We start from the raw sequence: 14406 nt of genomic DNA, 5'->3' as shown, positions 1-14406 counted from the left end.
TTAGACTAAATTTTAGCGGTATGTAAATGAAGGCTTATTTCCATTTTTTTAAACATTTTCAACTATTTGAATTCGAAGACGGCGTGCTATAAACATTAGATACAAGAAGTAAATCTTATTTTTATATCTTATCTAATGAATATTATTTCACGATAATTCAATTTATTGTAATTGATTATATTATTAAAATTTTACATTAGGCTAAACGTTAAATAAGTTAATAATAATTCGTTCAATTTTCCCTTTACAAACTAAAAATACTCACCTGTGGACAATTAATTGAAATTTTTTATATGTTCCAATAAGACAATCGTTTTGTTTTTTTGCATTCTAATGGCCAAATCAATAGAAGCTCAAGTACGTAAGAAATTATACAAAGTTATAGCACGAACTATGTTGTAAAAAATAAGAACTATTCTGCATTTAAATAACATTCGCGATTATACTAGTGCTTTAAAATCAAATTTACAATTGTTTTTAAAAAATTAAGATTTTAATGATTTTTTAGATTTGTAATAAATGCTTATTATTTTTTTATTTATAAATTAAAAGCACATAATGCTAAAATCAACAAATTGAATTTTATAAAACTATTATCTAGTTTTCAGAAATAAGTAATAATTGTGATTGAAATTATAGCTATACAAAGAAGAAACTTAGAGGATAAATCGAGATAAACGCATTGCACTACCGACCATATTTTACATGGCATAATAACAGAGAATATCTACATTATTTTCTACCTACTTTCTTGCCACATACTACAAGTGGTGTTCAAATGACAAGGTACGAAACGACACTGTGGGTATAAATGACTTTATTCAAAGTATACACCATAGGCCTGAGCACAACGATCCCATTGATTAACGAGCCGAAGGATTCCCTGTTCCGAGAATTCATGTGGCCGTGAAGAGACACAATCCTTCGCAGAGTTCGCCGTCCGAGTTGGAGGCTTCCTTTTCAGATGTTTTTTAAAGAGATCAAACATATGAAAATTTGCAGGGCGACATGTCCGGGCTGTAGAGCCGAGGGTCGAGCTGCGCCCACTTGAACTTGTCCAGTTCCGCGTGCGTGACCCTGGAGACGCGTGGAAGCGCATTATCATGGAGCAGAACCTCACCCTCCGTGAGTAACCCTGGTCTTTTGTTCTTGATGGACCTTCGTAGTCTTCGGAGTGTCTCACAGTACACATCGGAGTTAATGGTTCATCTGTGCTCTAGGAATTCAACAAGTAGTGTCAATAGGACGGCGCTCTTTATAGGAACGTCTGTTCTCTCCTGCGCATGATCCGATCTACGCCGGAGACTCCAATCGCATCCCTAGATGTCTTGCTACGTTCTCTCATAGTGGCATATGCAAATATGTTAACGGTTGCATTATTACGACGTTTCGTTCCTTTTCATTTGAACAGCCTTTGTATATATTCAGTATTCCATCTATTTCTCCAATGGTGGCTTGTTGTGCTTATGGGCTACAAGTGCTCTTCAAGAATGGATCTTTCTATTCTACTTGAACTATTATAAGAGATAATCTGAAGTATTGGTTGCTTAATTTTTTTTCTTTGACTTTCATTGACTGAATGCCTTACGAAACACTATTGTTTTACTATTACGTCAACTCCTCTAATGATTGCATAATGCGCGTGTGAATGCATGAAAGGTTTAGGAATGACACTTTCTGTTTTATTTGACCTAATTTTATAAATTCTGTTTGGTAATTTTTTATCTAACCATTTTATTTTATTTTACACAAAACCGAAGATTTAAGATTTGTAATTTAATAGAACAGAGAGGAAAACATATTATTCCATATTATTCTATTAATCTGAAATTTAATAATATATGGTTTTAAGATAAGATAACAAATCATTTATTTATTTTATTCTTTATGTTTTTAAGAGAGTGTATGCCACCACGATCCTACAAAGAGACCAATTATCAACTCTCTAATATTTGACCTAGATTATAGCGTTATTATCATTGCAATCTAAACGTTATGGTAACTTCTCAATTGAGTTTTTTTAATTATCGCATTTTTAAAAATATAGATATGCAGACAAATTTTGAAAAAGCCACTTTCTTTTAAAATTGGTAGAAATCTACTTTTTTTTGTAAAGACCACTTATTAATTACCATTAAGTTTTGAATGGGTAGATATCGGGTTGTTCTTCCAAAATTAGTTTTATCGAAATATGACCGACCTAAACAGCATTAATTCACAAACTCTGTAAGCTGAATTCCTCTTAATATATTTAGTATAGGAGGGAGTAAAAAACCAATAAAATGCCTAACATTCACAAGCCTATACCTAATTTTTTAATCATTAGTGATTATTTAATACAATATAATTACAATTAAAAAATCTTAAAATCTTACATATACAGTTCTGAGATCCTACAGAGTTTGGATTATAAGTATATGGGTGTAGCACTTTACTGTTCTCTTGCAGGAAAAAAATAGAATCGAATATTTCAGTATCGTGGAGCAATGTTTCAAATATTTTTCACTTCATACAGACATGTGCTGAAAATTACACGTTTTATATATTTAATCTGCAATAATAGTTGATTATTTTTTTTTAATTTGAACTTCTGTTAATGTGACAGATAAAATTATAAATTTTTCTAAATGGCAAAAACAGTTTTGGAGTTCGAACAATTTTGAGATGAGGGACGAAGGGGGAAAAACCATCGCTCTTTTAAAAGTTGTCGATTATGCAATACAATAGTCACGTGATCATTTCAAACCCATTCAAGCAAAAAAAAAAAAAAAAAAAAAAATTTGGCTTTGAGATAAAGTTTTAGAACCCAAACAATTTTCAGGTGGGGGAAGAAAAAAAAAAAGGAAAGGAAAAAAACATTATTTTCTACATAGCGACGCATGCGTAGTCTGATAATCACATGATTTTTAAAACCGGTTTAAACTGGTTAATGACTTAAATTAATTAAGACAAATAATGATTTAAAAAACAATAACGTTCTCTCATGGTAACATGGAATTTGCAGTAGGAGATATCAATTTTTTTATTAATTTAAAATTGATCTAAATATCAAAATTTTTGCACAATAACATCAGAGCGTATTATCACACAAAAACATTTTAAAATATATTATACAAATAAAAAAAATAACTATTCAATGATATCCATTTTATTTAAATTTAAATGTTTTTGCTTTATGTAACTTTAATGTATTTTTTTTTCATATTTATTTCATTTCATAAAGACACGTGCTAGAAATTTCACTTTTATATGCTTAATTTGTAATAATATTTGATTTATTTTTTTAATTTGTGATTCTCTTAGTATTAAAGCGTATATTTGAATGTAACTTCCCTCAGAATAACGATAGAAGTAGGACTCAAATTGCCTACTGACTGAATAAAATTATTCAACAATTAAGAATGTTGAAAAATATTGCTCAAAACTGTGGCAAAAATCTACTATTCAACGTAGTCGCCTACTTTAAAAGTATCTATATTTTCCCTCAAGATCTTTGGATACATTTGAATATAATCAGATTGTTTCTTGCATCAAAAATGAAAAGAATTATTTGAGATACTATTTCTAGGCAAAATATCTCTAAATATTCCAGAATATCATGAAAATCGACAAATTAAAGAGTTAATAACTGTATTAGGATTATGTGGATGTTTTCATAAGGAGATGAAAAAATTTATTTCAAAAATTCATTAGTGGGAACGAGAGATGTTAACGAATGTAGGAGTCTATAAATTAACTTAATATCATTACCATATATAGCATGAATTCTCGGCATGATCTACAATGACTGCAGCCGCTAAAACATAATGCAGACGAAACTTAAAATCAGCACTATCTAATAGAATATTTCTGTAGACATGAATTGAATGGCCACTCCGCAAATTGAAAGTTAGATGTTGGAATCGGTATACTTTCGATTTCATATATTTCCACATTCAAAAATCTTCCAGAGTCGATAATTGTTATGATTCTATCTAAAAAAGAGAATTCAAAATACCGCTGATGGCATTTTGTTGGTTTTGTCTTTCCCAAAGGTTAAGAAAAAATGACTTTTTTTTATAGCGAGTAATGATATTCTAAAAAAAGAGGATCTCTTTTGGTAAGGGCAAAATCTCTCTCTTTTGTGTTTCCCAAATCTTATCTTCTGTTAGTGATGTCTTCTTTTTTTCCTTCAAAGAAGAATCCAATTGCTCGAGTCACGTATGATAATATTATGCCAAAGATAAAAGTCCAATGATCCTACTTATGGCGTGGTGTTAATATCTTCTCCAATTGTCTCAATTGATATGACTTGCCTTGACTTAATAGTATTTTTCCAACTGGCATAGTCATTATTGTAAACAACATTCGTTCTTTTCTCAAAGATAGTGATGATGACGCTCTAATGACGGGAATTCACTATCGCTACTGATAATCTCTTAATGATGTTGTCTTACCCGAAGATCTCAATCAGAATGATTTTATTTAAAATGTTGTCCCGTCCTGCATAAATGTTCTTACAGAGATTATTTTTTTCAATTCGAATACTGGACTATATGTTCGAAAAGAATTCACTAATACGTTGAATTAAGTCTACATAATGCCCTGTCGTTTATTGTTTTAGAATTATTTTATAGATTTTTCACAGTTTAAAAAGAATATGAGTAAACAACTTTTTAAAAACTTCTTGGAAATGGATGACAGTATGTTTATGAATAGAAGCTGGATATTATTATTTCTTTATATCGTTCATATTTTAATCAAGTAAATGATTTACATTTTACGTAATATATTTTTGATTCAGAATGATCACTTATTTCAGTATCATAAAAAGTTTTTCAACATTACCTAATCGAAATTTGGCGTTAAAAAAGCAAATATATATAAGCAAAATTAAATTGAAACTAGATATCAGTAAGACTCCTCTGATATTTGGAAATTTCCCATTCAAATTAGAATAAATTTACAGAAAATACCAGAATTTTTTATTGGACAATTCCTTCACATATGAGGACCACGGTGGCCTGGTGGTAAGATCTCGGTTTCGATAACGGAGGGTTTCAGGTTCGAGGCCCGATTGCACCGAAAAACCGTTATGTAAGTGGGCTTGATGCACGCTAAATCAGTACTGATCAAACGTCCTTTCGATAGTGCGGGGTGGAGAGGGGGTGCCAGCTCTGGTGTCGTCCCCGTCATACCGTCGCCGCGGTTCGAAATTACGGAGTCCGTCCCAAAGAAGCTTCAGCGTTGCTTTAAAACGGAGCGTTAATATAACGAAACTAAACAAAACCTTGGCATTTGTTCTTTTCTTTTCAATTTTATAGACATTTATTTGGTTTTTAAATGTAACAAAAGGCCACAGAAAATAAAGATTACTTCTGAATATTTTGCATATCGTCAAAAATAAGTCAAATAAAAAATATACTATAAAATTATTGCATTTTCACTTTGAATTCAAGATAATGGATTCTATCTTGTAAAAATAAAGGAATAATGAAATGCGATTAGTTTAGTCAAGTGAAATGAAATTTCTTACAAGTAGGACGTTTTATGCCATCATTCAGTGGATCAGTTTTTTTTCCGCAGAATATACGTTGCCAAATTTAAGACAAAAATGTTTTAACAATATCGCTTTTTTAATTAAAAGGCACAAATGAGCATGATTACTAAAATGATTATTTATTAATCATGGATATGAAATACGAAAGCATAAATATTTCAATAAATATAAGTAAGTATAATGGGGAGTCCTGGACGTATACATTACGGGGAAGACGCGTTACCCCTAGACTACGGTGCCGGCAACTTATTTATTGATTCTGTTTATAGAAGATTAAAACTTTTTTGCATCTAAAAATGATTTAGTTTTCATGAAATGAAAAAAGGAGATGTTTTATTCAGCCCTTATGTAGAAGAAAAATAAATATTGGATATCTTACTGTAAATGAATTTTATATGAATGCAACCATATATAAATATAACGTGTAACCGAAATCGCATGAGGTGTTTTCTATACCTGTCTTTAATATATTTGTTTTATCATAATTATTCATTCGCAGTTGGCATGCCTAACAAAATTTAGATATGTTGTAGCCATTTTAATTATAATTAAAGCTTTATTCAGACATTCCAATTACAATTAGAACTTTATTCAGGCATTTTAATTTTAATTATTGCTTTAATGAGACATTTTAATTAAAATTAGTAGTTTATTCACATATTTTAAGTATATCATATAAGTGCATCAGTGTGGAACCAACTACTGTATAGGAAGTTTCGCACCACTATAGATGCGGAATTTTTCACGTTATATACTAAAAGCTCCGACAGAACGAAAATTATAAAGAAGTATCTATAAAAAAGGTGGCAACACAAACGTAACAAGTATATTTTATGTGATAACTTTCAAAATGTTTTTCTTTACAAGTAACTTTCACAGTTTAATATTTTTATTCATTCTAACAGCATTTGTCGAAATAATCAAATAAAAAACATTTTTAAACAACAATGTGGTAAAAACATTTTTGTGAATAATTTGATCACAAGAATTAAAGAGCTTTTTTATATATATTTAAGATTCTCAAGACTATAAAGCTTCATTTGATAGAAGTATGGTAAAAAAAAGACACATATTTTGATTGGAGATACACGTTTTGGAGAACATAATGGAATATGTTCTCCAAACGTGTTATGGAACACGTTTAATAATGGAATTAATTTTATGAATTTAGATTATCAGATATTCAATATCTAATTAAAAAAATTATTTTAAATTAATTCAAAATTGGAATAACTTAAATAGAAAATGTAAATGCTAAAATATTATAATATTCGCACGAAATAATGAGCTATAAAACTGAAACAAAAATTTTGATATTTTAAAGAATGTTAATTAAAAATTTAGAATTTCAGTTCTATTTGTCAGATAAATATAGAATCAGTGGCGAAGTAAGTAGTTGAAGTCGTACAAAGCATACATGCTACAATAACAAAAGCACTTTTAGCTAGACTGATGAAGTCAGACATTTCGTATCTAAATCTATTTTGTTGATTTCTATTAAATTTTAACCAAAATCCATTCAGAGGAAGTCCGGCTATCCAAATATAAGATAACACAATGACTACAAAATGAAGAGAACTGGATTAATAAAATTTGATATGCACATTTATTTATTGGAAATGTACATACCTAAAATGTTGATTATTTTCTTTCAGTCTGTATTTTCACAAGCATGATGATGCAATAATTCAAAGGCACACTGATTTAAATGTATGAAAAATAGAATGTGATTTTGTGAATACATAAGAAGTTTTGTGTCAAATTTTCATTCCAATCGGTTGAAAACCACACATCTAAAACAAAAATTAAATATTTGGGTTACCGATTATTAAACACCAGGGATAAATCGCAAAAATACCGCCAAAGACTAACGATAGCCTCAATTAAAACGATAAATACACACTAGAGAACTATATTTCGAAATTATTGTTTGCCAATGTGATGCGAGGGATAAATCGATTTTAACTCAGGGTATGGGTGTGGGGGGATCATGCCATTGATAGAGAGTATTCAAACTTGTTTTGAGAAGACTACACCCTACGCTGGTTATGTTTAAAAATGTTTCTTGGAATAATATTAAAATTTCAAAAAATTCTTTTTTAAACATGATTTATTTTGTTGGATGCACACAAAAATAAAGAATAAAAAACAAATGAAAAATTTGAAAATCGCGCCTAAAAGTACATTAAATAATGTATGCAATTCAACAATGTATTTATCTGAGCTCAAAGCTCAGACGCATAGGATAAACATTTCGAAGAGTGATATTGGGGTAAAAGAGTACTTTATCCTGGGTATCCAAGGATTTAACACGAAAGTGAGCCAGAATGCAAGCTAGAATAGTTTTCGCTTCCATCATCGCAAATTTTTGACCTAAGGGGAATGGAATTGTATAACGTTAAAATATAGAATGCTATAATATTGTGTTATGACAAATAAATACATAAAATCATCAGAAGATTTTTAAAGTACATTTAAATCAATGAATAAAAATATAGAATAAAATGTTATCGAAAATTTGGTGCTTAAAACAATATTTGGAAAAGTAGTATAGTCTTATAAATATAATATTATTGATAATAATACTCTTTAGCTGATTAAAAATTTAATCTTTGTCATAATTACTTTATTTTTATATATTTTAAGACCATACTTTATTTTGGTATGTGTTGTAGTTTAATTTTCTTATCGTATTGTTTTCAACTTGTTTCGCTTTTTGAAAAATATTTAGAATTTTAGATTTTCGAAAAGAATTATTCCTTCTTTTCCTTGCATTAATAAAACTGTTTATTTTTTTTATTTCTTACATTATATTACATTGAATATATTTTCTAACTGACTACATCAGTCGACGCTTATTTTATTGACGGGGTTAACGATCAATCGTACTGAACAATATAACAAGGAATGGATCCCCCGGATCCAATTACAAAGAATATCTTCCTGTTGTGTGTTGTTGTGACTTATGGCTTTTTGACAATGATCTGTGAGCGATTTAAGCCGAGCGAGCGTCTCTTGTTTTTTCAATAGCGCCAGCTACGGTCAAGAGTACGACTTAGCTACTGTATGCGTCAAAACCGCTTGAACATCCTCTTTTTACAGGGGGGAGACATTCACACCCCTCTCAGATAGAACACCGAACAGGGGCTCAAACCCGGGGAAGACGCACTACCCCTAAAATCTGCATGTTCTAGAGATTAACAGTTCACTTGTAATGATAAATTTCGATATTCAAACGGTTCAGCATGGAGGTTATATTGAGATTAACAAAAAGGGCACCTCTAATTCAATGAAATATCAACAGAATTTAAAAAAAAAGATAATTATGAGGCCAAGTTCAGTGTTCATTTAGATTGGATTGGTTGATTTGGTTTGGCTTTTAAGATTTTTGACACAAGAGCTACCATTATCTAAACTGCACCGACGTAGATTCTGAGACAATTATTAAAAATCTACAAGCTGAACATTGTGTCTTGCGATATGTGAAAGAGATGATGCCATACTAATGATGATGAAAAGCATCCAGATGAAAACCAACAACAGCCAACGATCAGCTGACAACACTTTTTACAGGGGGGAGGTCAAATTCACACCCCTCACAGATAGAACACAGAAGAACAACCATGCCCGAACCCGAGACGAACGCATATGTCTGTATTTCTCTCTTTATTTCGGCTTGAATTTTCCTCAATAAAATTTAAATTGCATCATAAGTTTTGTACCTTTTATCGTTATGTTTCAAAGTCATTTTTCTAGAAAAGAGTTAACTGCCATTTCTTTTAGCTTTACTTTCCCTAGCTATAAATTTTTGTCTTTTCCCCTTAACATCGTAGTACCTGGAAATCAGTAATTTTTCTCATTTAACTATTGTTACCATATCATCAAGCTTAAAATCAAAGTATTATGTTTTGAAAATTGAATTAAACACCACCTAAAACTTGAAAAATAAACGCATAGCATTAAATCTGCTCCATTCCAAAAATATTTTTAAACAGATGAATGAATAAATACTATCAAAAAGATTTTCTAAATATATATCTTCATTTATATGCAAGATGGCATTCTTCAATATTAATATTGCATTTTACTGCGTGAAAATGATCTTAATTTTGTATGAATCGAATTTGTAATTGTGGGATTTTGTTTTTGATAGCAGTTTTTATTACGATGTCTACACTTAATATTACATCAGGTATTATATCAAGAGATTATTCTCTGAGATCAGGCAGCTTTTAGTTTGCGTTCTCTTGGCATCATTTATTTCTTAAAATAAAGTTTAATCTTTAACTTTGAATCATTATGAACAAGAAAACTGAATTTTCTCCAACAATCAATTTTTTTTATTATATGTTCCAAGCTTATTCTTTAGTTATTAGATTTATAAATGCATCAAATTTGAGTTTGAAAATGTCATTCGCAAGAAACATTGAGGTTGATTATAGAAATTAAACAAATAAAAGTAAATGTATTTTACTTTTTTTCACTGCCAATAGAACCCCAGACAAATCTGAATGTTGAACAGTTAATATTCTTATGAATATTTCTCAAGTCTGTCACAAGATGGCGCCCCGCGTAATGAATAAAATCAAATAAATTAAAATGCTTCAATGATTTAACAGAATTATAAAACGTTTTTTTTCTTTATTATTATTATTAGGCATATATAAATATTTAGAATTTTAAAAATCTAGCGTATCAAAAGGTTAAAGAGAAAAAAAATTATTCTGATATGTTTAAGAATCCTATATTATTTCATAAAATTCATTTTCATATTCAAGCAGTTTATAGAGATAATTTGATATAACGATAGTTTTCTTTATATTTCAAAAAAAATTATAAAAAAAAAAGAAAATTCTCCGTGTTTTTTTTCATATTAATGCATTTCAGATTTTAAAAACATAAAGTTTAAAATTCAAAATAAGATATTCATGAGTTCATGAAATTCATTTTCGTAATGAAGCAGTTTATAGAAATATTTTGTTATAACGATAGTTTTCTTTATATTTCAAAACATATTTATACAAAAAAAAAGGAAAAATAACCGTTTTTTTTTTTTCATGTTAATGCATTTTAGATTTAAAAAAGCTAAAGTTTAAAAGTCAAAATAAGATGTTTATTGTAATGTTAATTTTTTATCTAAAACCATGTCTATCAAAAGAACTCTATACAAATGCAAAATACTACACAATCATTATTCAGGTGGCTAAAGCATTTCTTCAATTTATGTAATTATATTACCTATGCAGTTCCTAGGTCCTGCAGAAAATGGAGTATAAGCATAAGGGTGTCTTCCTACACAGTTTTCAGGAAGAAAGCGATCGGAATCGAATTTCTCTGGATCAGGAAACACTTCTGGATCTCGATGTAAGGCCGGAAATAAAATAATGCAGATAGTACCTTTCTCCACCGTGTGATTCACTAGAATAGAAAAAAGGCATACATTAGTTTCTTCTAATATATGTATAATCTATAATTCTTATTTGCTTCACTATAGTATACAATAAACTAAACTTGTTTCATTTGTATCTATCCTTCCGAAATGTTATTAAACAAATTCAAACATAAATGAATACAAGGAAAAAATTCCGGGTTGTGCATGTAGAAGGGATGAGAAATATTTTAAATAATTTTCTATTTGAAGTATACCCTTTTGATTATTTTTTCTTGTTTCAAAATTCTTTTTTTTTTTCCATGCTAAACAGTTGCTGCAAGCGACTAGCTGATTTGCCAGGTATATTGGTTATATTTGATTTTTGATAAATCACTTTTTTGTAGCTTCATGTTCAAGATTTTGCAAAATTGACTAATTATGGGAGCTTGGATTCTTTTAATAGTCTTGCTTACTATGTGCACTGTATACATGTACCTTTCTACTGAAAAATGTCCCATAACATCAGAGCGCCGTTAAAAACGTAAATAAACGGTTCTAAATTTTGTGATAGCGTAACTTCACTTTCTTTAAATGCTTCGTAAATTATACAGATATTAGAGTAAATCCATCTTTAACTTTCAACTATGGGAAAAAATCGCGATATCATATAGTAGATGAAACAACGAAAATGTTTTGAATTTCAAGGCAACGATATAATTTAATGTTGGAAATTAGACAAAATATTTTTAAAAAATTCCTCAAATACAAAAAAAAGAACTTACACATTTATTAAACTGGTATCAAATAAAGTGATACTCTTTAAAAAAAGTTTTAAACGATTCTTTCTTCCGCGAAAATATTTCTGAGAATTATCAAGAAAAATGCCAAAAAATTAAGCTTATTTTTAATTAATTAGAGTTTTAAAAATTGTTTAAGATGCGTATTTTTATGCATGAAAGTATACATATGCCAAATTCGGTAGCTGTACTTCAAAAAAAAAAAAAAAAAAAAAACTAGCCTTTACTGAGCTAACACACACACACACACGAATTCATTTTATTATTAATATCGATAATAGCCATTTATTCAGAATTTCTATATCGCAGAGAAATATCCCTTTATTTCTCTTCTTTGATCCATGAATTAAAGTTAAAATACCAATTATTATACCCCACTTCTCACTTATAAAATCAATCAATTCAAGATAGAGAATAATAAAATGAAATAATAGGAAATAAATAGTAGGAAAATAAAAAAAAAAGCAAAGAGTTTCCCTTGCTACGCATATGGACAAAAGGAAGGAGAATAATCATAATGAAATCAACATAAATGCTGGTCATTGCTCTTTATTCAAGTTGGAGCCTGTTGCAATTCACATAGATCTTCTCTAAAGTAATGTTGCTACCGGATTGGATTCGAAAGACATGTGGATTTTAAGAGACAGCCGTGCTCTACATAAAACATTTTTTATGATTGGACGAATATGGAGGATAAGATAATCTTAGATATTTTAGGCCTTATCTCTCTGCTATTCTTCCACTTTCAATGAATTTCCATATCACATTGGGCAGAATGGCGTGAAGACTGATATCATGGCTATTTCTCCCTTCTGCTGAAATCATGCATGGAGACAAAACACTCACTGAAATCGCCTCAATTAAAAAAGTGGAAATAAATAAATTTTGAAAAATTCCACACAACAATGTTTGGTAATTTGGGGGAGGTCTTTTCATTTAAAAAGTAAAAATACCATCAAACAGAAAACGATTCTCACAATTTTTATTATTAAATACATCAATGCTCTTACCTTCAAGCAGGACCGAAAGATCATTCAGGAATGCCATTAGTGTAAAGCTCACTAGGCATCTCCCCCCTCGCACCATCTACATTCTTGTTTGTTTGGATTGTTACTATAAACGACACTTGACAGTGGATAAATAATCTTCTCTTTTCGTATTAAATATTTCTGCATAAATTATGGGATACTTTGATTTCAGCATTCAAGAAACATGCATGAAACTAATTATTATTTTTACTTGAAGCAAAACCGTAAGATATATTTAAACGTTCTATAGTTGTTAAATACTCGCATAATAATTATGAAAGAAAAAAAATGTTCCATAATCATTATAGAACATTTTTATAACTTGTAGATGAATATAACCATATATATATATATATATATATATATATATATGCAGGGTGTTGTCGAATTCGACCGAGAAATTCAGAGGGGCGATAGTAGGAATAAATAGGGTAAAGAATCAGCAAACAACATTGTTTCCCAAACGACGTTTTGGGGGTGAAAATTGAAAAAACATAGGGAGTCGGAGAACTGTTGAAAACTGTAAAAAAATAACTAAAAAAATAACAAATGATGTTTCGATTATGATTTTTTTTAATTGAAAGCACATTCTTAAAGGCTATTTTTCATGTAAGTTGAAATGCCGATTTGATGAACCAGGGGGTCGTAAATTATTGAAAAAGAAAAAGTAGTTTACAACCATTATCTGCAAAAATATGAAGTTAAATGAAAGCTTGAAAATATAAGGAATTTTATACTCTTTTATTTGCTATAAGTCTGTAGGGTGAAAACTGAAGAGGTTTTAAGATATTCCGGAAAAATTAAAAGGTTTGCCAGGAAACATCAATGCAACATCGGAACCGATGTTTACAGATGGTGTTGCCAAATTCGAAAGGTAAATTTAGAAAAATGATAGTAGGCATTAAGGATATAAAAAATCATCATTAAAATTGGGTCGCAGGAGACATTTATTCTGTGAAAAAGGTAGTCGAGAAGAAGAAGCTTTCTCGTATGTAAATTTTCCATGCTTTCGAGGAATTTAAAAGCCGCGAGAATTGCAGATTTGATGGTTCAAGGAGTATAAAAGCAGCTTTTATTCATCAAAGAGGAGTGCAGAATTAATAGTCGAGAAGTTTCATTCGCAAACAACATGTCAGATTTCACGAATGGCTGGTATGCATTTAATTTACGGCCGAGCGGATGGTAATGGACGTCTAACACAAAGAATATGCCAGGGAATACCGGCCATTGCACGCCACAACATGTAGTTAATGAATGATGGTACACCAGCGTATTTTTCGAATTCTGCGCGTAACTACCTAGATGATACAAATCATGGAAGGTGTATTGGACACGGCGGACCTGTTGTTTGACCTCCATGTTCAAAGGACCTTAATCCTTTGAATTTCTTCTTCTGGGGCCACAATAATCTCTTGTTTATCATGCACCCTTGGTTTCAGTGGAAGATCTCGTAGCACGGTTTGTCGTCGCTGCTGGAAAAATCGCAAGCTCACACAAGGTATGATTGAGCGCGTCGGCGATCCCTTAAACGTCTGTGTCGGTTGTGTCGCGGCAGCAACATTGAGAATTTTTTATAAATGTTTCTCGTCGTCTCTTTATGTTAATATGTCTCTGCTGTAAATGTATGCTGTACATGTATTCCACAAAATAAATATTAACCGTCGTTTGCGA

General features: G+C 30.2%; 1 protein-coding gene across 1 annotated transcript in view; it reads right to left on the bottom strand.

Annotated features, from left to right (window-relative positions):
- Window positions 1-7754: 7754 nt before the first annotated feature.
- Window positions 7755-14406, bottom strand: part of LOC129987563 (cytochrome P450 4c3-like) — a 36607-nt gene continuing 29955 nt past the window's right edge. Inside the window, exons 9-10 of the mRNA XM_056095530.1 lie at window positions 10778-10957; window positions 7755-7912 (exon numbers count right to left, since the gene is read on the bottom strand). Coding sequence (XP_055951505.1) covers window positions 7755-7912; window positions 10778-10957 — 338 coding nt within the window. The remainder of the gene's footprint in view (window positions 7913-10777; window positions 10958-14406) is intronic.

Source organism: Argiope bruennichi, chromosome 10 (genome assembly GCF_947563725.1).
Source record: "Argiope bruennichi chromosome 10, qqArgBrue1.1, whole genome shotgun sequence".
Lineage (NCBI taxonomy): Eukaryota > Metazoa > Arthropoda > Arachnida > Araneae > Araneidae > Argiope > Argiope bruennichi.
Note: the sequence above shows the minus strand (reverse complement) of the source record. Positions and strands in the feature narration are given on the sequence as shown.